General features: G+C 45.5%; 1 protein-coding gene across 1 annotated transcript in view; it reads left to right on the forward strand.

Annotated features, from left to right (window-relative positions):
- Positions 1–2,561: 2,561 nt before the first annotated feature.
- Positions 2,562–24,005, forward strand: part of SRRM4 (serine/arginine repetitive matrix 4) — a 182,258-nt gene continuing 160,814 nt past the window's right edge. The window contains exon 1 of the mRNA XM_055235618.2: positions 2,562–3,119. Coding sequence (XP_055091593.1) covers positions 2,989–3,119 — 131 coding nt within the window. The 5' untranslated portion in view covers positions 2,562–2,988. The remainder of the gene's footprint in view (positions 3,120–24,005) is intronic.

Genomic DNA, 24,005 nt, shown 5'->3' on the forward strand with positions numbered 1-24,005 from the left:
ACTTCCACCCTCCAAAAGGCCCCAGTGTGTGTTGTTTCCATCTACGTGTCCGTGTGTTCTCATCATTTAGCTCCCATTTATAAGTGAGAACATGTAGTATCAGGTTTTCTGTTCCTGTGTTAGTTTGCTGAGGATAATGACCTCCAGCTCCACCCATGTCCCTGCAAAGGACATGATATTATTTTTATGGCTGCATAGTATTCCATGGTATATATGTACCACAACTTCTTTATCCAGCCTATCACTGATGGGCATTTAGGTTGATTGCATGTCCTTGTTATTGTGAATAGTGCTGCAGTGAACATACACATGCATGTGTCTTTATAAAAGAATGAGCAGGTCTACTTTTAGTTCTTGGAGAAATCTTCATACTGTTTTCCATGGTTGTTGTGCCAATTTACATCCACATCAACAGTGTGTTCCCTTTTCACTGCATCTACACCACCTATTTTTTTTTACTTTTTAATAATGGCCTTTTGGGGGTAAGGTACTATTCGGGTGACAGGTATGTAAAAGCCCAGCCTTCATCACTATACAATTCATCCATGTAACCAAAAAACACTTGCACCCTTAAAGCTATTGAAATAAGATAAGTAAATAAAATAGAATAAGATCAGCTTTCTCTCCCACCTCACCTGGCTACTATGGGATTTTAAAAAGGTAATGTCTTGCACATGGGAGCTCTATCAACATTTTAGGCATTAGGAGCAGGCACACAACTGGAAGATGTTGATTGATCTTGTGGGAGTAGGATCCCACCTACCTCTCTCCTGCAAGTGACTCAGTTCATACCCTAAATGTCATGACTAAGGTTAGTTTTAAAGATGCCAGGCTACTTAAGAAGTCAGCTCTAGATTGCGTTTACAATGATACCAACTTCTGATTGGGAAATGGGGGTCTAGCCCAATCGGGGAATGGGGGATTTGGGGCACAAGGTAAGAGGGAGAGGAAGGGAAGGGGTTAGCCTAGTCTCCACTTTGCTTCACCTTCAACCTTCCCAGGCCTGACCCCACCTCTGGGCCCTCTCCCCCCGCAACCCACATAAGAAGCCAGCAAATGCACCTCTCGTTGTTGACCAGAAGGGGTCACTGCAGAGCGAGTAGCGCTCTCAGGCACTCAAATAAGCGGACGCAGGCCTGTGGAATACACACGCTTCAAACGTAGATACCCTTTGGGACGGGTACTCATTTACTCCAAGGTTCTTTCTTCTCCTGCCCCATCTTATCCTCTCTGTTGGCCTCTTCCTCTTCACCTCCTAGTTACTTCCTGTTCCTCTTCAGAGAATTTCTGGAGTTCCCATTGTTCTCCCGACACCCCCGCCCTACCCCGCCCTCATTGGGTCCCCATTGTTATCTGCATTAGCAAAGAGCTGGAGTTTATTCTCGCTGTGACTGGGACTCCGCACCAGGTGCTTGGAGGCCTTTAAGACTGAGTGAGGCCTCCTTCCAGGAATTTACACCTGGAAAGTGGAAGCGGGGTTGGGGGGAGGGGGGGCGTTAGGTGGGAGATGGGGGAGTAGCAACTCTGCTAAGATTAAAAGACTTCCAGGAAGGCAAGGGCTGAGGGGTCCCGCCACGATATCTTTTTTTAATAATGAAAACCCTGGGGGAAAACAAGAGTCATTCTAACCAGGTCCCCTGTGTCTGGGGTTGATTTGGGATTCTAAACCTCCACTTGCTTGGGATTACGATTGAACTGCGAGGCGGTAAGAAGATGGGGAGGAGAGACCGAAAAGTAACTATCTCCCTGCTAATCCTCGAGATTTTCCTCTCCAATCCTCCTACTAAGCGCTTTCTTTTCCAAAACGTACTCCTTTCCCGAGACTAGCGGCATTAGGAAAAGTGGCTGCAGGCGGATTCCCCAGGAGTGGATGGGGGTAGGGTGGGGTGGGAGGGGAACTCTTTCCTTTGGACGGGGTTGGCGGCGGGGACGCTGGGCAGGCCGGCTGTGAGACACAAAAGAGATACCCTTGACAGCTCCGCATGCACAGATGTAACGCTGCGCCCCTTGGCGGGCGGGGGCCCGGCTCGGCAGATGGCGAGAAGCCGAATTGGTGAGGGATTGTCGATCAAATGGTACTTTTTGGATGGTGGAGACCTCGCTAACCCCCGGCGCAGGGGACCCTCTGTACGGGCCTAGGCCGTCTCTCCCAAAAGTGAGGGTCTGGGGGAGGCCGGCTGGGGTGGATAGATTAAGTTTTTTTACGCCCCCCACCCCCACCCCCCCGCAGAAGATCAGCTACAAGACTTGTGAAGGGGCTGGAAAGAAAGGTGGCCTGGCCCCAAGGGGGCACCCAAGAAAGGGCTGAGGAAGGCCAGCGATGATGGGAGAGGAGACGGGCCTGGGAAGCAGGATCTCCTGCCTGGCGCAGATTGGGGTGCCAGGATGGCTTCTCAGAGGGGTCAGCGCTGCAACTCGGTCGCCGCGGGGCCCTGGTGACAGGCGCACGCCCCGCCCTTTCTCCTCCCAAGACCTGCGGGCTTTTGTTATGCAGATGGCGGCAGGAGGCTGAGCCTGAGGAGGAGGGGGGTGGTGGGTAGGAGGAGAGACGGAGAGGGGGGAGGAAAGTGCAGCTCGCGCGACCAGCCTCCTCTTCCAACGTCACATTGTGCGAGAGACAAAACCCGGGCGCGCCGGAGCTCACACGCGCACGCACACACATCCGACCCCGTCGCCTCTTCTCTCCTGGTGCTGCCCAGAAAGCCGGCCCTCCCTTCCCTTCTTGGGACGCAGAGGCTCAGCCAGCTCAGAGCGCAGCCTGGAGCCGACCCAGAAGGGCCAAGAAAGCCCGGCGGACCAGCCTCCTTTCACTGCTGCCTGCCCGGGCTGGGGCGTCCCATCCCCCGCCCTGAACTCCGATCTCTCCCATCCCACCCCCCTCTGGGTTTCACCCGGACAGAACCCGGAGCTGGGTGTCGCCCCCGTTTGGAATCCACGTTTCAGCACTTTGGACAGCGCCCCGGGCGCCCCGGCCCCTTTGGGTTGGCGATGGCGAGCGTTCAGCAAGGCGAGAAGCAGCTTTTTGAGAAGTTCTGGCGAGGAACCTTCAAAGCGGTGGCCACCCCCCGTCCCGAGAGCATCATTGTCGCCAGTATCACGGCCCGCAAGCCGCTGCCAAGGTAATGATCTCCTTCTTAGAAGGGGGGATCCTGAAGGTCCTCCTTTCTGGCCTGTGCCCCAGAGCCCGGAGGGGTGGATGCAGGCAGCCGGGCCAGGGCGCCTGTCTTTTCCCGTCACTACTCGGCGGCTCCCGCTGAAACATGGGAACTCATTACTTGTGTGCTTGTGTGAGGTGGAAGATGGTGAGAAGGGACAGGAATTCTTTGGGGAAAGCAACGCTCATTGGACCCCCGTAGCTCCTATTCAAGAGGTTTTGCTACCTGAGGGTGGGTGGTGCAGGTAGGGTACGACTTGACTGAAAAACTTTTCTTGGTGTCACAGAGTCCAAAGGGCAGGTGGGCCAAGGAATGGTGGATTTGAGATGTTTGGGGGGTGTTGTACCAGAAAAGGAGAATTGAGCCAGCTCAAGCAGCGTTCAGAGATAGCACACATTTCCATCCTCGGCTCGGAAACTAGCGAGCTTTGAACATTTTTGACAAAAGCCCATATGCTGTTCCCTCAAATACACCCAAAACAGCACCCTCCTCCACGCCTTTCTGACGGCTGCTGCCGCTGCTGCTGAATTCTCTCCTCTCCAGCATCCAAAACCAAGACTCTGAGCTCAGGAGTCAGGGAGGAGCATTCCAAGATCGTGAAGATGATCTTGGAAGAGTTTTATTTTGTTTGTTTGTTTGTTTTTTTAAAAAGAATCTGATTGTTTTGAACTCAGGGATGAGAACAGATCCTTGGATGGTGGTAGACATGGAGCTGATGGAAGGAAGAATAAGGGAAGAAATGAAAGAAAGAGGGGAACAGGAGGTGGGGTGACAGGGAGAGGAGGTTGGGGGAAAACGGAAGCATTCCAAGACAGAGAAAAATCCAATTCTTTTCATCAATCATTCAATTTAGTGGAGTTTAAGAATGAAGGGAAGAAGGCTGTGCCCTCTGTCAGGGAAAATCAAGGTAGTATGAAAACTCATCTTTTGCTGGTGTTGGATGAGTGGTTTAGTAGGAGAAAAGAAAGAAGTGGACCAGGAGGACCACTTGGAGGATTTATTAATCCTGGCAGTCTGCATCAGGGAGCAGATTGAAAACATGTCTGCAGAAGTGCTTCGGACAGACTGAACGTCTGTTCTGGCACAACTGATTCTGAACTTTCCAGTGAGTGTGAGGTGGAAGACGTATGGGGAATTGTGTCTGAAGAATCAAAGCCAGACTGGAGAAGTTTTCGTCTTCACCGTCTTATTGAGGATCATACAGGTCTTTAGAGAAATGGGCGTCCCATTTTAGGAATGGGTGGACAAGCAACACAACAGGCCAGTAAGGTGTAGCAGGCTTCAAGCTGGAGCAGCACCAGCCAGTGTTTGCAGACGGGAAGGAGGGGACACTCACCCACCCACTGACACAGGCTGGAGAAGGGGAACAATAATACCAAATGCCATTAAAAGCTGATGCTTCTCTGCTTCGAAGGAGGTTCTTTGTATAGAATTTTGACGTCAGTGGTTTTTATCTTCTTGGGTTTCTGCTATCTATTCCACCTTTGGAACGTACCTACTGTTGGCTGATCAGGTGCTGCACTGGCCAAAGAAAATGCCCTTGTAGAAGGAACTAGAGGAAATTTCACAGGAAACTGGAAGTATGGCATTTAGTCCAGAGTCTTCCATCTATTTTACGGGTGGCAGGGAGAGGAAAGCGGATTCTTGGTGGTGTTTTGATTCAGGAAAGCACACCCAATGTCCACCTTGCTTGGTACTTTCCACTTTTGTCTGTCTGTCTGTTACTGTCCTGCCCTTTTCTTGGTCATATTTGCAATCACATGAATGGCCCACAAGGTCTTTCAACCCTCATGCTTTCTGCAGCTTTTTGCTAATTCTAATGTAATCCTTCTGAGACTTTTATAATACTCCACTCCCCCTCTGCAACCAGTATCATTTCAGTCTTAGTGCCTTTTAATGTCGTGGGTCTCCTTTGCCCTAGAAACCACCCCTGGGGTGAAAGCCTGAACCATAAGCCCTGGATTTATGTCACGCTAGGAGAATCCTGTGTAATACTTCTGTAATAGGCGTGGCCTCTCTGTAGAACAGATTCCAGTTTTATAGCTGTTACTCCTGGTTTGGGGTAGAGAGTGAGAAGAGAACATTTGTTTCCAAGTCCTCAGGAAAGGTTGGATTGGAGTTGTCTTTTAACAGACCAGATAAAACCTAAATCATCCCCATTCTCACCCAAGCCAGCCACATCCAGTGACATTCAATTTCCACTTCCTTTTCAACAGTCTACACTTACTTAAGAGTGAAAGTGCCATGTTTCCAAAGCTGAGTTCTCAAGAGGAAAGAAGACAGAGGCATTGGCACAATATCAGCTGGGTTTGGGTGGCTTCCTCTAGAGGCAATCTGGGGACTTGGTCTCATCAGAAATGTTGTTTAGTTCCATGAGTCAAGCCCAGATCACAGTCGGCAGACCAGCACATATAGCAGTCTGCGGGGGGATGGTAGGGAGTGAGTGGAGGAACCACTAGTCAGTCCTGTTGGTGTCACACTTAATATTTGTTTATAGATGAAGGCCACCCCCCTGAATAAACTTCCTCAGGATATTTTAAGTCTATCCCTGAAGGTAATTTAGTACCAGGATAGAAACATGTATTCAATTCATTGACTTCATAGCAATATGCGTACATCATGCAACTGCGATCTAAGCAACCCCCTGCTTAGTCTCTCTTTCCCCTGTCCCCCTCTGTGAGGCATACTTGATGAGGCAATAGCTTTATAATGTATCAAATTGCAACCAGATGTCTGCCTCAAATGTCAGAACAGTATAGCAGAGTGGGAAGCAGTATATCATAGTGGTTGAGAGCTCAGACTTGAGAATGAGACAACCTGGATTCCTGTCCTGGTTCTATCATTTACTAGCTGTGTATTCTGAACAAGTAGTTTTACCACATTGAGCTTCAAAATAGAAATGATAACAGTAGCCCCTCAGACAGCAGGTTGTAAGGATTGAGTTAGGTAAAGTTCTACCTCTGTGTGTGGTGCATGGTGTTGTTTAGAAGACATTGACTCTGGAACAAAGCTTATAGTGGCCAAAAGGAAAGCGACAACTCCTCATCATTGTGTTCTCCCTGCCTACCCATTTCTCCCCCAAGTAATGCTGACCATTTTTATTGGGATTTCAACTCCTGACGGACAACTACATTCAGATGAAGTTAACACACATGAGGCAAGGTAGAGAGTGGTCCCATAATCCTCGTCTCTGAGAAGAGGTTAGCTGCTTTCTGATCTGACTGTTTCAGTTAGGGGGTTGGGGATAATAAATAATTATCTGGATTCAGAATTGATTGGTATAACATTTCCATAGAGCATTCTGTTGGGTTGTATAGAGAAGACCAGGTACTGTCAATCTAAAGAAAGCTCAAACTCCTTGAAAAATCACAATTTTAATCCCACGGTTTCATCAAATCTACAGTGACTATGTGATTTATAGTTTATATCAAAATGTCTTTAAGAATGAAAGAGGGTGTCGTTAGTAATTATTCTAGGATGGAAGATCTAACAGAGATAATCCCAGGCAAACCAGGATGTAGAGTGGTCCTTGTCAAACTTTATCTACCAGCAGGAAGGGAACCAGCAAGAATCAATAAGATATGTGAATCTCTAAGGTGTAGAGAGCCACCTCCCTTTTATCCCCACCCAAGAAGGGCAGTCATTTTGCCTGGCATTAACTTAATTCCCTTTTTTAATTGCTTAGCCTAGAAAAGTTTGTACCTAAGAAGTTTCAGCTCGGTGAAAACCTAGTGCTTAAGGCTAGATCAAGCCACAATATGATTTCATATCACCGTATCGACCAATAGTAGCAGCTAAAGGCTTAATGAACATGTAAAAATCATTTGAAATTTGCATATCAATTGTTTGTGGATGCATGAGTGTTAGTAAAGGGCTAGAAAAGATATCCCCTTAAATAGAATACACATTTTCCTTACAATTCTTTTAGCAGCTATTAATCTTCTTCAAAAATCCTTTCTATGCAGAATAGACCAGAAGCAGACTTCAGCCCAGGCCCTGTCCAAAAGGCCATAAATTCCAAACTATTGGAGATTTTACTGCATAAAGGGAAATTGTAAGGCAGAAAAAAAACGCCTTTGAACCATTTAATTCAAGACTCCCCGCGGTGCCAAGAGATCAGTTAGCATGTTTGTGCTGACTTGATCACCAGGAGCAGGGTGAGGGGCTGTTGAGAGGCGATTTTCTGGCAGCAGCCTGTGGTTAAGAGCCAATGTACTGAGGGTCACAGAAAATGCTTGCCCTGGCGGTGAATGAGCATTTTTCTCTAGGAAGGGAGCGTTATTGTTTGGGTCAAACCTTTCTCCTTTTGAAAGGCGAAATTTGTTGAATGGGATACAGGGGTTGGTTACAGGGGTCATTTCTGACATTTTGCTGTGTTCACCTGGCAAACGTGCTATCTTAGAGAACCAGGATGTGGTAGACGTTCAGTGAATGTTGGATGCATTAATTAGATGAATGTGCATGGTTCAAACCCAGCAACAGATTAGCTCTCTCCTCACCCCACCTCCAATTCTGAGACACTGAGTCTTCTGATCAATGCAACTTGAAAGACACACATGCTGCAAATAGATTTGACTCTCCCTGGTGTCAGAATGAGGTTCCCTAGATAGAGACATCTGTCTGGCTGGGCAAGTAGACATGTTAGCCAGTATGGAGAGGCAGGAGGTTGGACTAAATGCCACTTGGATGTGCTTTCCAGGCCTGTGAGTCTCCATTACCTCCACCCGTGCTCCAGGCCACCAAAAAAAGGGAATATCCCTAAAACCCTAATTCTTTTAATAGGGAAGGAAGCCTGGGTCACATGCCTTCTTCTCCGTGAACACTTCAGACGTGCTGCAGAAGCGCAATACATTTAAAAAAAAAAAAAAAAAAAAAAAACTCTTTTTTTTTTTTTTTTTTTTCAGAGTGGCTGGATTTACCTTCCTGTGAAGTGGAAGAATTCACAGAGGCTTAGCAAAACTAGAGCTCTTTAATTGCTTGTTTCTAAGACTTTCACTGAAGTGTGAGAGAATATTTCTGAGGTGGAGGAAGTAGAATGATGAAGAGTTTGAGCTCTGAAGTCAAATCTATCCAGGCTCAAATCTTTCTTTGCTACGTGCAAGCTGCAGGACCTGCTAGCCACTTCACCTCTTTGTGCCTCAGCCTCCCCATCTGTGAAATACTCCTCTGCTGGGGTTGTAGTGAGGAGTGAATGGGATAATTTATATAAAGAGCATGGCACTGTGCCTGGTACAAACCCAGAACTCCATAAAGCAGATGCTCTTGTGTACTATGCCAGGGGCTACCCAACGAGATGCAGAGAGGGGGGATGCTAAAGCCCCCTTACTACCTGGGCTGCGCTTGTTCAGCAGTGTTGCTTGGGTTCTGTGGACTGGACTCCTGAGCCACTCCAATGCTCTGTATTCACTTTTAAATGTGGCTTTGGTGCTCCCTAAAGAGCCACTGGAGATCGGTAGAGCTGTTTAAAATATTTGACAGACCCCAAGGGCACACTAATCAAAGGAAGTGTTTTATTTCATTGGTTGCAAATGCTTACAGGCTATGAGACTTGGCAAGCAGCTTGACTTTCTCAATCTCAGTTTTCTCATCCATAAAATGGGGCTAATAATAGCAGCTCCCTCCAAGAGCTGCTGTGAGGACTGGATGAGCTAATTTATGGAAAGTGCTACTTGGCACCCAGTCAGGGCTCCATCAGTGTTGGCTCTTGCTATTAATAATAAATGATAGGTTTTTTCATTACTATTTGCCAGGCCCACTGGGGAGAAAAAAGTTGAATGTCCTCTTGTGAGGGCCTCAGAGTTTAGTAGCAAAGGTAGACACAACATAAGTACATATTTCATAAGGGAGATAGTCTTTTTAATTTTCAAAATTTGTTTTCACATAATAACTGTACATATTTGGGGGTACATAGTGATGTTGTGATACATATAATGTACAGTGATCAGATCAGTGTAATTAACATATCCGTCATCTCAAACATTTATAATTTCTTTTATTAGAAACATTCAGTATTTTTCTTCTAGCTTTTTGAAACTGTTAAACATATTATTGTCTTAAGTACAATAATATAGGGAGAAATAAAGACAGAGGAATGTTAAAAAAAAAAAAAAAGCAGCAAAAGGAGAGACCCTTAATGAAGCATGCAGTCCCTTGCTTATAGTCACACAGTTATTTTTAGTTACCTGATCTGCAAAATGGGGATGATTCTTCTATTTCATCAACGTTATCTACAAATACAAGGAATGATCAGAGAAAATGAGAACTTTGCCCCCAGCAGGGTCCCCAAGACCATTTCTTTTCCTAGGAGAAAAAACAGTCTAAACTCTCTGAGGGGGAGCATTAACTGCTGGGGAATAGTCAATGCTAGTGGAGGGGAGCCGTGGAAGGGAGCTGCTCATATAAGTACATTTTCCAGCTCAAGGATGCAGTCTCTGGCATGGGCTGTTAGGCTTCTTGTCCTTCATGGACCAGCTCTGGCTAATAGGAAATCCAGTCTGCATTTCATGAACAACCGCCAGTGATGGGGGGATTATAGCAAGCCTGCAAATGTTGAAGATAAAATCAATCACAGGGGAATGAATACACAAAGTGGAAGAAGCTGCATGTTGGCTAAAAAAAAAATTAAGTTGTACTTTCATTCATTTATTCAGTCATTCAACATTTTTATTGAACCACTACTCAACGTAACAGTAAATGAACACGGGAACTCCCTGTTCCCATGGAGGAGAAAGACAATGAATGGAGAACCAAATAAATAAATGAGAGCTGGTGGTAATGCGTTCTGTAATGAAGAATAAAGCCAAAGAAAGAAACAGAGGGTGAGGGAATGAGCTGCTTTGTTGGACAGCATGATCCCTGGATGAAGGGAGAGGTGAGCTGTGAGGATAAGTGAGAGAAAAGTGTTTGAGGCAGAGGGAACAGCAAGTGCAAAGGCCCTGAGGTAGAAGGATGCTTGGTGTATTTGAGAAATAGCAAGGAGGTCAGTGTGGCTAGAGCACAGTGAATGAATGGAACAGTGACAGAAGATGATTCCCAGGATGCAGGCAGAAAACAGATCAAGTGGGGCCTTGTAAGCCAGTTCAGGAAATTCCTAGGTCCTAGGCTGGGGGCAGGAGGTGGTCCCAGCGGGGTTCTTGCCTTCTCAGGCAGAGTTCCAGATCTGATCTGCTTCTCTTGACTCCTCTTTCCTGACTCTGATGCAGCCAGTGATGACTTTGAACAGCAGTATCAGAAGGTTGGCTGGGCCCCTCCGTGTGTTACGGACAAGCATGAAATTTACAGTCTCTTTGATTATGAACAATCAGTAAAGGAAACTTTAAAGATGCTGTTTAGACTTCCAAATAGCAATGATAGATTTTGTTCCCACAGTGCAAGGGTTTGGTCTCTCATATTCATATATGCAAACCTAGACTATCCCTTGCACCCAGTAGCCCCCTCCACTGCACACTCTTGAAGCTACAGTCTGCTCTTTCTCTCTCTCTCCCTCTGTGTATCTCTCCCGGCACCTGTCCCCCCACACCTTCCAGCCCTCCACTCCATTTAATATTTTGCTGAGGGAGCTCCCATGTGCTACAGCCTGTGTGCGGAGCTCTGTGAAATAAAACACTGAATTAAGATGTCATAGAGACAAAGCCAAACCAAACACAGGAACAGTGCCGAACCCTAAAACAGTCATTAAGTAATTCATGTCTACATGTGTCTGTTCAAAACAAATATTAAGATCCTCTGGGCGCAAATATTTCTCATCCGGAGAATCCCCTGGTTGCTGGATTCCCAGAGCTTAGATGCCGCTGTCGGACAGCTTTGCTGAGTACAAACACCAACAGATCACTGTTCTCTGGCTTCATTAAAAGTTAAGCTTAGGCAACTGAGCAGGAATTTAGAAGACAGTTGCCACTTCTGCAGAAAGAGAGGTGCCATTTGGGCCTGAAGCGTGCATCTTCATGGTGTGTGTGCGCGCTCGCTTGTGGGAATGTGTGTGCTAAGAGCCTTGTGTTACTATGTGCCTTGCCCTGTGCTGAACACATTTCATCTCTTTTCCAGTTCTATCCTTATAATAATTCCAGAAGAGAGGTGTCTTCAAGACCCTATTTTACAGATGAGAAAACGGAGGCTCTGAGAGTAGAAATGATCTGCTCACAGACACGTGGCTGGTAAGAGTCAGAATTGGAATGAGAATCCAGAGCTCTTAACCAACATGTTTATAGGATAAGACACTTTGCAGAGGAGGAAAAAATGATATCAGAGAGGGGAGGTAAGCCCTGGGAATCCAGCAACCAGGGGAGTCTCTAGATGAGAAACCTTTGCATCCAGAGGATCTTACTATTTGTTTTGAACAGACACATGTAGATGTGAATTGCTTAATGACTGTTTCAGGGTTCGGCATTGTCCTATTTGGTTCAGCTTTGTCTCTGCATCATCTTAATTCAGTGTGTGCTCACGATCACATGGTGTGTAAGTGATGAAAGCAGGAGCTGAATTCGGGACTGTCTGATTGCTAGTATATTCTTCTCTCCTGGCTGGACTTCCTGTCACTGTGGTTTGGGTTCTAAGGTTGGGGGTGTTCTTGTTTTGTTTTGCTCAACTTGTTTTATGTTCAATCAGTTTAGGTGATTGCCATTGTTATAATCCCATCTCATACCACTTGCAGCAATACTGCTTTGCTCTCTCTTTGCCCCTCTTATCCATTATCCACATAGACCCAGAAGAACCTCTTTGAAAATCACATCCGACCATGTAAGCCCTCTCTCCCTCCATCTAAAGCCCTCTATCACTTTCCCTTGTTTGTGTTTTTTTCGTTTGTTTTTGTTTTTGTTTTTGTTTTGAGACGGAGTCTCGCTCTGTCGTCCAGGCTGGAGTGCAGTGGTGCGAACTCAGCTCACTGCAACCTCTGCGTCCCAGGCTCAAGGAATTCTCCTGCCTCAGCCTCCCAAGTAGCTGGGATTACAGGTGCCCACCACTGCACCCAGCTAATTTTTGTATTTTTTTAGTAGAGACAGAGTTTCACCATGTTGGCCAGGCTGGTCTCGAACTCCTGACCTCAGGTGATCCAACCTCCTCAGCCTCCTAAAGTACTGGGATTACAGGCATGAGCCACCATGCCTGGCCCCATGTTTTTTTAAGTATACAGAGCCAGCTCCCTGCCATGGCCTCTAGCCTCTTCATGATCCAGTTCCTGCCCACCTCCCTGAGACCATTTCTAAAATACCACCTCTCACTTCCTCTGTTTAGTTGCATCTTATTCCTTTTAGTTACTCACATTTCCCAGGCTCTTTCCTGCCATGGAACCTTTGCACATGCTGCTAGGAAAGCTCTTGCTTTCCCCTGGTGCCTGATTTATACCTACTCCACTTTCCAGAGCTCAGAGCAAATGCTGTTTCCTCAGGGATCCTTCCACAATGTTGCAGACTGAGTCATACCCCTCATTACAGACATTACTTTCTTATCACTGTTTTCAACACGTTTGTAATTGTATGTGGATTTGGGTGATCATTGGCTAAAGCATACCTCTCCTAATGGTTGAGGCCTCATGAGGAGAGGGACTGTGACTATGAGCTCCTTGTTGAATGAATCTCTTTCCCCAGATACACGGCAGGGACCAAACACATGTTGGTAGAATGCATGAACTGTAGCACTTGCCCCTCATCGAATCACTTTCACACCCAATAGTCTCAACCATATGGAATTGCCAATATTCAAAACCAGTAATGTTATTTCCTCTGATTCATAGGAGAATTGTTTGAACCACTGGGGATGGGGACCATGCCTGACTCATTCTTTGCGGTATCCCAGCACCTAGTACAGTGGTTCAAGGTTGGTCCTCTTTAAATATTTGTTGAATAAATTGTTAATGAGGACAATACAGCCATAAGCACAGTGTACAGATGAGAAAACTCAGAGACCTACGGAGGTGTAGTATGAGAATCGTAGAGCTAACAGGACCTTAGGGATCGCCCGATCTCATTTTACACGTGGAGGGCTGAGGGATAGGTTTGATAACGTGCTTAACATATTGGAACCATGGTGAGCATGTGTAATTTGTAAATAAATACACATATATTGGGGTTTTGTTCTCAGCATTTCTCACTGAGAGAGGTATGAGATAAAAGAAACTTTGGGGTCCGTTGATCTAATTCAGCTCCTCTTTTAGCAGAAAGAGACACTGAAGGCTGCAAAAAGAGAGAGATTTGCCTAAGGTCTGTAGCTTGTAGGTGAGCTCTGGGTTCAGAGAAGTGTTGTTTGCCCAACGTCAGGGCTCTTGTTTGAACTTCTCTGCTGCAACCAGGTGAGCAGACACCGGTTCTCTCTGGTGACCGCACCCATGCTGTGAGACATGACATCCCGCCCCCTCAGGGTCTCCTGTGGCACCTGCTGCCCACCCACTGGTCTGGGGATCCTGACAAGATGCCCATCTGCACCTAGCTTGTGCCTGGCAGAGCAGGTGAGCAGCTCTGGGTGTTTCTGGAATCAGATTTCAGAGCTTCCAGCTGATAAGGGGTTTTGTTTGGCCAGTGTTTTGCCCCAGCCTCCTGTCCACAGCCAGGTGGCAGGTGATTCTGGGACCCAGCCCACACCCGGAAGGGGCAGGTATCTGAGCAGCGGTGCAGGATTTATCATATGGATGGTTGTTTGCTGCAGGATCGAGAGGCCATCATCATTATAGCACCTTTCAATGGTCTATTCTTTATAAATCCTCATTGCCTCACTGTGGCATTTAGTCTACCATCAGGATGAGAGGGCAGCCGGGGGGACCTTCAAAACTCAAATATAGCCTCTTCATTTGATAGATGGGGAGACTGAGGCACAGAAAGAGCACAGGGCATTCCACATTGCATCAGAAAATTAGTGCCAAAGCTGTAGCTAAAATACGGGCTGCTTGGCACCCAGTCCCAAGACACCACGCTGCTCAGAATTCCTTGGGGGAAGAAGACAGAAAAATCAATTTACTCACATTTTACAAACGGACTAATGAGGCTCAGAGATGTGAAATGATTTTCCTAAAGTCACACCATGAAATAATGATATATCATTATTATCGTCACTGTTAAACAGTTACTATTGATCTTGTTTGATCTTCACCACAGTAAGTACCAGTGTTATGTCCATTTTAAAGATGAAGAAACTGAGGCTCAAGGTCTTATAAAGACCTGGAATAAGCTCCAGATCTCTTGACTCCAAGTTCAATGCCCTCATGCCACTGTGGGGAAAGATTTCTGACCCCAAAGAGGTTGTTCACTGAGCAGGGATCACCAGGCAAGGGTGGGAACGGTGTGACCATCTTTAATCACTGACCCAGGATGCACTGCCTAAGCAATCCCATTCAATCCCTCTCATTTCTATTCACCCACAGAGTGCGCCAGCATCATGTCTTCTTCAACTGCTGTGTATACACTGTATCTTTTTCCTGCATGGAGAGTCCCTTAGAATGACTTTCCTTTTAATGGCCTTGGGGGCATGGAGGGATTGGAGTGGGCCCCCAAAATTGAAAGGGGAACCCAGAGATCAGTAGTAGCCTTAGGAAGAAACATCATGTACCCCATTATGGCAGGGACCGGATTGAAGGGGAACAGGCCCCAAACTGCAGTGGGAAGAGTGCATGCGGGTCAGGAAACCTTCTTTCCATGGTAGGTCCTGGTTATATATGGCCCCCAAAGAACAACACCTTGACAACTAGAAGAAGTAGGGGTGGCCTTAAGATTGCTGTAGCCCAACCCTCCCTAACTCTTCATTTTACAGAAGGAATCTGGCACAGAGTAGTCAAGTCACTTGCCTAAAGTCTCACAAACAATCAATGCCGTTGGCAATGGGTTCATTGTAGGGCACTTGTGGGTTTTTGGAAAGAGAGAAACTATTATGATTGCTTTCTGCTGGGTGCTGTTACACATGCCTGCAGCCCCAGCTACTCGACGGGTTGATGCAGGAGGATCCATCCCTTGAGCCCAGGAGTTCTGGGCTGAAGTGCGCTATGCCAGTGGGGTGTCTGCACTAAGTTTGGCATCAATATGGTGACCTCCCAGGAGCTGGGAACCACCAGATTGCCTAAGGGAGGGTAAACCAGCCTAGGTCAGAAACAGAGCAGATCTAAACTCCCATGCTGATCAGTAGTGGGATCGCACCTGTGAATAGCTACTGCATTCCAGCCTGGGCAACATAGCAAGACCCCAACTCTAAAAAAAAAAATAGTAAAAATAAATAAAAAATAAAAACGATTGCTTTCCACTCACCACTCCTATCCACACCCCAGAACACTGGTTGCTCCACCTTGGCTGTATAGCATTTATGTCCTTTTAACAAATCAACTCTCAAACTGTCCCCACGTGGTGGTTTGAATGCAGGAGCTAGAGGCTATGGTCGAAGTGCTCCTAGACGCTTTTAATGTTTTCCAGGGAAGCTCAGGCTCAGGCTTCCACCACAGAGACTCCCAGCTTGCAACTTGGGCAAGATGCCATTTCAGCCACCCTGATGTTTACTATCCCTACTCTAGTTCTTAAAAGCCTTTTGCCTTTCCTCTCCCTGGAAAATAGTGTGCTCTGCATTCCCACCCCTCCAATCCTCCAACCTAAGGAAAGCATCAACTCCCAGTCACTAAGCAAATGTTAGTTCTGACACACGCCAAGGGAGGGGTGTTGTATAGTTAGAAGAGTTCTGGCTTTGCAGTTAATGCGTTTGGGCTTGAATTCTACTCCACCACCTAGCAGCTGTGCGACCTTCGGCAAATCCCTTCACTACCCTGAGCCTCAGTGCCCTCATCTGTAATATGGGGACAAAAATCCTTAACTCGAGTGGTTGCTGATTCCTGGTATGACTGAGTATTTGCAATGGTTGCCTTTGGCCATTCAGGCTCATGTTCAAAAGCGAGTCAGTTTGATGGTGGTGGTGGAGTGAGAAAAGACACTGGGATTATACCCCTGATCAAGAACGCTAAACCTCACAGTTCATGGGTTCCATTCTCTATTATGCAGATGGAGAAAATAAGCCTCAGAGAGGGAAAGGCATTTGCCCAAAGTCACACAGTGAATGGGAATCCAGGTCTCCTTACCCCTAGAGTTCACTTCTCTGCCTCAGTGACCTCATAAATGTCCATTTTAAAACTTCTTCATCTGTCAAAAGGTTTAATAATAGTTACTAATAATAGTTTCTGACTACTTACTATACACCCAGCACTGAGAAAAGTGCTTTATCTGCAATATGTCACTTAATCTGCTCAACTACTTTTTGAGGTAGATACTGTGACAATTTCCATTTTGTAGATGAGAAAATTAAGGATCAGAGAGGTAAGTGATTTGTCTAACTTACACAGCTAGGTAATGTCAGAGCCAGAATTTGAATCCTGTGCTGCTGACGCTCACTAACTCTAATGGGAAACACCTGTTCTGCCAATCTCCTGAGATAAGGAGAGATGAGAAAACTTAGGAGCGCCATATGGAAACTAGGAAGTGCTTGACAAGCTGTTTATATCTTCCAATATGTGGCTCCATTCTGCTCCATCCCAGTGCCAGAGTGGAGCATCAGAGAGAATGTGGCTCAGGATATCTGTCCACCTGTACTGCCCCATAGTTCTATTTTGGGACTTGCCAGTTTGATGCTACATTAATGTAGAGCCCTTTCCAGAAACAAGTTTCCCTAGGAATGAGAAAAAGACAAGGAGAATAAGTCTTTCTTGAGTGAGAAATTTGGGACTTCTAATTGCAATGCTTACCCCAAGCTGACCCAGTTAGGTGCAGCCATTATGCAATAATGGTTATTCTTCAGATGCACAGTACTTTATGCTTGCTGAGAACTTGATTCATGCATCTACCCATCCACCCATCCACTTATCATGCATTTGCTCATCATCTATTCCTGCATCCATTTATTTATCCACCACCACCTATTCATCCATCCGTCCACCCTTTATCCATCTGTCAGTCAAGTAACAATTGCTGCATTTATTATTTCATTCACCCATACATCCATTTTCCAACAGTTTCTCTATTCATCCATTCTACAACTATTTTCTTTTTTCTTTTCCCATTGATCTACCCATCCATCCACCTCTGCATCTAACCAGCATTTATGGAGCATCTAATTTGTGCCTTTCTTCACCATTTCCCCACATTTATGGTAAAGTGAGATTTATTTATTTCATTCAACTGACAGTGGGAACTAATTACCAGCTCAAATTGTTTTTTTCAAGACCACACAGGGATAAAGTTAAACCTGATCTTCCAGTCCTAGTTCTGTCCAAAACACCTATAAAACACTGTGGGGCCCGGCCAGGCGCGGTGGCTCATGCTTGTAATCCCAGCACTTTGGGAGGCCAAGGCGGGCGGATCATGAGTTCAGGAGATCGAGACCACGGTGAAACCCCGTCTCTACTAAAAATACAAAAAATTAGCCGGGCGTGGTGGCGGGCGCCTGTAGTCCCAGCTACTCGGAGAGGTTGAGGCAGGAGAATAGCGTGAACCCGGGAGGCGGAGCTTGCAGTGAGCCGAGATCGCGCCACTGCACTCCAGCCTGTGCGACAGAGAGAGACTCCGTCTCAAAAAAAAAAAAAAAAACAAAAAACAACATTGTGGGTCCAAAGAACCACAGGCATCTTGGGTTTGTTTTTCTTCTCTGAGGTCTTTTGCTGTGCATATTTAAATAATCATGCATATTCATTTATATCAGAAACAAAGGATCACAACAAATGCTATGACCCTTTTTCACTTGTGCAAAAAGATTTCACATATGCAAAAAACAAAAAATAAAATTTTCTCTATTCTCAAGTTGCTTACATTTTAGTATGGGAGACATGTTTATGAATAACTAGTGACTAGAAAGCAGGGCAGGAGTTAATAGTATCAAAAAGAAAATTAAGGCCAAGGCAGGTAAAGTGACTTGCCCAAGGTCATACAAGTTAATACAAATGCTGTGTAATTACTTCGATTCCTAAACTAAGCTCTGTGTTAGGCAATTTATAGACAGATTTCACTGAATCCTCACCTCAACTCTGTGTAATAGGTATCATTGTCTCCATTTTATGGATGGTAGATGTGAGACTCAGAGAGTCTAAGGAACTTAGTCAAGGTTATCACTTGGTAAGGGTCAGAGTTAGCCCAGGCATGCTTGCTTCCACAGTTTTCTCTTTCATAAAACTTTTCCCAGAGTCAAGGTATGGAGCAAAAAATGTCACTTGTGAGGCCCAACTGTTTTCCTGCTTCTGAGTTTCTAGGTGATTACTTCAGTGGAAGTCCATTCCAAGACTGGGTTCAGATAGAGGAGGAGGGTTCTGCACAGGGATGAGGTGGACCTCATGGGGCTGAATGAGGCAGTGGTGGAATAGCAATGGTCCCAGCCTGCACTGGGCAATCACTCAGAAGAATCAACCAGCCAGGAAGTGTCTTCTCAGCAAGAAGTTTATCCATGAAGAGGAAAAACCCTTCAAGACAAGGAAACAAGAGATATTAGTTAACCATATGTGCTCTTGACTACAGCTCAACTCAAAGACGGCACCCCAGAGGGGCATGAACTGAGTCGCTGGTAATGAGGAAGGTGTTGGGAGGAGTGGGGTAAATATTCTCTTTTTTTTTTTTTTTTTTTTTTTTTGAGACGGAGTCTCGCTCTGTCGCCCAGGCTGGAGTGCAGTGGCGCAATCTCGGCTCACTGCAAGCTCCGCCTCCTGGGTTCACGCCATTCTCCTGCCTCAGCCTCTCCGAGTAGCTGGGACTACAGGCGCCCGCCACCACGCCCGGCTAACTTTTTTTTGTATTTTTAGTAGAGACGGGGTTTCACCGTGGTCTCGATCTCCTGACCTCGTGATCCGCCCGCCTCGGCCTCCCAAAGTGCTGGGATTACAAGCGTGAGCCACCGCGCCCGGCCTGGAGTGGGGTAAATATTCTCTAAGCACCAAATTTGGTAGGGATTTCCACTTCCTTATACTCACTTGTGGAGTGATTGAAAAGAGCCTTGTAACATAAAGGAGAACATAAGCCCAGTGAGGTTGTTTTATTTACCCAGGGCTGCCCAACTTGGCAGAGCTCTGGCTATTGGCCATCAGTCCACACACGTTACTGTGGACGCATCCATCATCCCTGCCATGTGGCACCTGTCTGGTCTTAGGGATCTCTTTCTATCTCTCCCTTCTTCCCAGCCTGGAGGCAATCTCTTTCTGTTCTGGAGAAATCTTTCTTCTTTTGCATTTCTTCATGATTCTCTTCTGAGTCCATAAATCCCTTTCCCTAAGGGCTTTGACTTTTTCAAAAAGCAAACGCGAAAACACTCTCATATTCTTTCTGTTTTCAGCCTGACACATGCCTCCCTGAGGCAATAAGAGTAGAACCCATGGCCTGCTAAAATGGTAAAAAAGAACAGGGGAAAATATAGGGAGAGGGAAAAAAATCCACGTAGATCAATATCTCAAAATATTGTCCCATTGCACACGCAACATCTCCTTTAAGCTACTTAAGCTTTTGAGGTGGATACTGTCATGATCTCCAGTTTACAGAGGAGGAAGCTGAAGTGTGGGGACACTATGTGCCTTCTTCAAGGTGACACAGCTAGGAAGTGGATCCAGGATTCAAACCCAAGCTAGTAAGGCACTGATTGTCAAGTTTTTAACTACCACATCCTACTGACACACTACCTGTGTGGAAAAAATATGTATCAAAATTGTTCCCTAAGGAAAATTGACTTGCCCAAGATTGTTCAGCAAGTCAGTAGAATGGGAGCCAAGTTTGCTGGTCAGAGGCACATCAATCAGGATCTATATTTAATGGACACTATTTGCATACATCTGGGTCTAAGGGTCACGTAGCTTGGTCTCTGAGGAGGCTACATTCAACACCCAAGAAAAATGTTCAGAAAGGAAAGAGATATTTCTTAGAGTGCCAGCCAAGCTCCAGAACTGTGCAACTGAGTGGATAAGAGCAATACGGCAAAAAAAAAAAAAAAAAAAAAAAAAAATCACAGCAAGTGTCAACATCTCTAACCAATTGGTAGTGGTGGTCTGGAGCACTGTGTTGAGATGGACTCTAGGGCTATATCTGAGATCAGTAGCAAAGAGTGCTTGGATCAATTAGTAATGTCTGTCATCCTTGCAGGAAACGGAGGTTGTAGCGTGCATACTATGTATTTATCTTTCCCCCACCTGGAAGGGGATGCTACAGCTTTTGGAAGAATCAGATCAAGTGCTAACTATTGAACATTTACTACGCTGTTGGTGCCATGCTCATCGCATTCACTATTTCATTTAATGTTGTCACTGGATTCCCTCTCCTAACACATTTTGCAAAGGAGAAAACAGAATGTCAGAAAGGTGCAGTTACTTGCTCAAGGCCAAAGAAGCTGGTCCATGGCTAACCAGCTATGATAATTACTGTGAAATACATAAACGATTAGGTTGATCAATAGAAATGTCAATAGAGAAACAATCCCAGAACCTGTTAATTGGTGTTTGAATGTATATATTTGGCCAGAGGGCTTTGTCTTATTTATCTCTCTATTCCCAGTGACTAGCACAGGGCTCTGGACACAGGTGATGCCCAATTCATATTTATGTAGAACTGTGAATAGGCACTGCACAAGACAGTGTTTCAGGGTGTAAAGAGATTTTATTATGCATATAATGGGAAAGTGTCGAGTTTAAGGTTGGGCATGACTAAGTACACAATAAATATTTGTATAATCCAAGAGTGATAGAGGAGTTGGCTACTGGGTGGGATCAGGAAGACAAAATGAAGACAATCTTAGTGAAGACAGTACAAAGGTATTCTTTATCCTATCTGGAAGGATGTGAGGGGTCCAAGGACCCAGCCCCCACACGGCTGATTCCTAGGATACCAGGCTATGCAGGCACATTTCATGATACCATCAGGCAAGTCCAGGAGGGAGAGTCCTGCACCTGGGGAGCTATTTCTGGCCGTGTGTTCTGCCAGCAGTGTGCTGGGAGGCTGCAGGAGCCGGATCTGCCGCTAGGCTCTGGAACTCAGAGTCAGGACAACGCCAGCTTTGTCTTGCCAGGGGCACCTGAATGTCATGGCAGGAGGGGAAGGCAGCAGGGAGGGGCAGCCTCAGGGAGCCCAATCTTATTCCGCCACATCTTTTCCCAGCTGTGTCCCGCCTGTGTTAAGTTTGAGGGTGATTTATCTTATCTGCAGCATTGGCATATTGCATTTTAAAGAGTCTCAAATTATGAAATCACTGTGAGATTGGAAGAATTATTTTTTTCCATTTCATAGATGAAACAACTAAAACTAACAGAGTTATTTATAATGACAACAGTAACAACAGTGTATGTTAGGCATTATACTAAGCATTTCATATACTGTAACTTATTAAAGCCTTATAATGCCCTGTAAGACAAGGAATATTCTTATAGCTATTTTGCAGCTGAGGAAATTGAAGCTCAGAGAGGTCAAAACTTTTTCAAACCCAGTCCCATCTGATGCCAGAGCCCATAGTCTTAACCTCTATCCTATGCTACCTCTGTGTCAATCAACTAATTAACTTGTTAATAATTTGCATGTATATGGTGTTTTAAATTTCCCAAATGCTTTATGTATATTTGTGCCTTAGAGTGGTGCTCTAATACTAGGCACTAAGTAGAAGAAGTACTATGTTTTGTTCACATCCTTTGACACATCAAAGCTAATGCCAGGAGCTGGGAAGGTACTTACTGCTCTGCACTGTACTTTGTACAGTATTATGACACATGATATTTTGTATTTTGTACAGAACACACTACACAATATGATACTTTGTACAGTACAGCAAAGTAACCCCTGTACTACACTATATTTGACTTCCCCAAGCCTCAATTTTGTCATCTATAAAATGGGGGAAATAACTTTTTCCTAAGGCCTGTGACCACTGGAGATGATAAATGGGAAAAGAGCCTGGCACACCTCACACATCAAAGAAGTGCAATATGCTGTAGCTGCCCAGCCACACATCTCAGAGTCATTTTACAGGCGTGAACAAATATTTCTCTTGCTAAAGTGAACAAGGTAACTGGCTAAAATAAGTCTAGTCCTCTGTAACTGAAGCATAACACAAGTTTATTCTTAGCATCCCCTTTGCACTCCCAGTCACTGGAAAAGAAAGGATTCAGACCAATGAGCGGTGAACTTTCCAATATATTTGACCCCAGTGAACCCTGTGTTTCTTGTGACTGGCCCTGTACTAAGACCTCAGTGTTCTTGGTCTCTATTTAGGCAAGGTCAGACCAGAGCTTTAGTCAGAATTGGTTTAAACTATTTCCAGGTGCAAGAGCCATCTCTGGGAAAAGAGAGGCCAAAGGACAGAGAAAATATATTTACCATTGGAACATAGATTTTGTGAGTACAAGTCATCTAGCCACGCACGGCCCTGTCCTTGGGTTATAATTATATTCTTTCTGAGTTTTCTCAAGAAACAGCTAGAAAGGGAGGCATTTTGCCAGAGCCTAACCTAGATGGAAGCTTATCACTGTTCATAGTCATGGGATCATTTGGCCAATGGGGGAACCTGGGAGGCAGGTGAGAATTTTCTTTCATTTCCTATCCTCTTTCCTATGAATGTCTCAGACCAGCACCATTTTTCTGCCAAGAAAAGTGGTCTCTGGCCATAAGGAAGTGTCTCTTGGCTGCACACACCATTTGGGCTCAAAGAATAAGCAGAATAGCGCCATCTTGGATTGTTACAAAAAGGCCATTAAATGAGGGTGGCATAGTTACGGTAGGCAAGATTATCAGCTAAAACAGATGAGCTCTGGGATCTCAGTGGCTTCACACATACATTCATTTCTTGCTCTTAGTCCTTCCTATGTTGGTTGAAGGAGAGCTTTGCTTCTCGTGGCATACAGGGACCCACCCTTATGGCATGACTTCAAAGTTATGTGACGTGGTGGTGCAGCTGGAAGATGAGGAAAGTGAACAACGTTGGAGAGGCCCCACCTACTCTTGACTGTCTCTGCTGGAAGTGACTCAGCACTCCTCTTTAAATTTCATTGGTGAAAGCTTGTCACAAGGTCCCCTGGGTGCTAAGATAACTGGGAAGGGCAGTCTCGTAGCATGTCTGAGTGGGAAGTGAAGGAAGCTAAGTACCAACCTCTCTCAAGGTGCGAATTGCCTTTCAGGCCAGGAATCACATATTAAGGTGAGCATCTCAGGCTTCTCTGATAAGTTCTTTCTCTGTATGAGTGGAAGAGGGCAGGAAAAATAACAGTTACTATTTATTGAACAATTACTATGGACCAGGCACTATGTTAAATTTTCCCAAGCCTTACTATGTTTCATATATGAACCCTGTCATGTATGTATTGTTATTTCTATATTATAGATGAGGAAAACCCCCATGAGAGAAAGTAACTTGATCAACATCACACAGCTAGGTGGGAGAGGTGACTTATGCCTATAATCCCAGCACTTTGGCAGGGCGAGGCAGGCAGATCGCTTGAGCCCAGGAGTTTGAAACCAGCCTGGGCAACATGAAAAAACCCCACCTCTATAAAATAAACAAAAATTAACCAGTTGTGATGGCTCATGTCTGTAGTCCCAGCTACTTGGGAGGCTAAGATAGGAGGATCCCTCGATCCTGGGAGGTGGAGGTTGCAGAGAGCTGTGATCACACCACACCACTCCACTCCAGCCTGGGTGACAGAGTGAGAACATGTCTCAAAAAAAAAAAAAAAAAAAAAAAAATCACGCAGCTAGAAAATGCTGGAGCCATGATCTATTCTGATTCTGATTCCAGGTCTGATTCTGTAGACTGTGTTCTTACGCATTAGACCACACTGCCTATGTGAAATACAGCTTTCGATGTGGCCCTGAGGGATTAAACATGACGATAGACGAAGTGCTTAGCCCAGTTGCCTGCCATGCCATTAGTCCTCATTAGATGCTGATTATG

Source organism: Symphalangus syndactylus, chromosome 13, assembly GCF_028878055.3.
Source record: "Symphalangus syndactylus isolate Jambi chromosome 13, NHGRI_mSymSyn1-v2.1_pri, whole genome shotgun sequence".
Classification (NCBI taxonomy): domain Eukaryota; kingdom Metazoa; phylum Chordata; class Mammalia; order Primates; family Hylobatidae; genus Symphalangus; species Symphalangus syndactylus.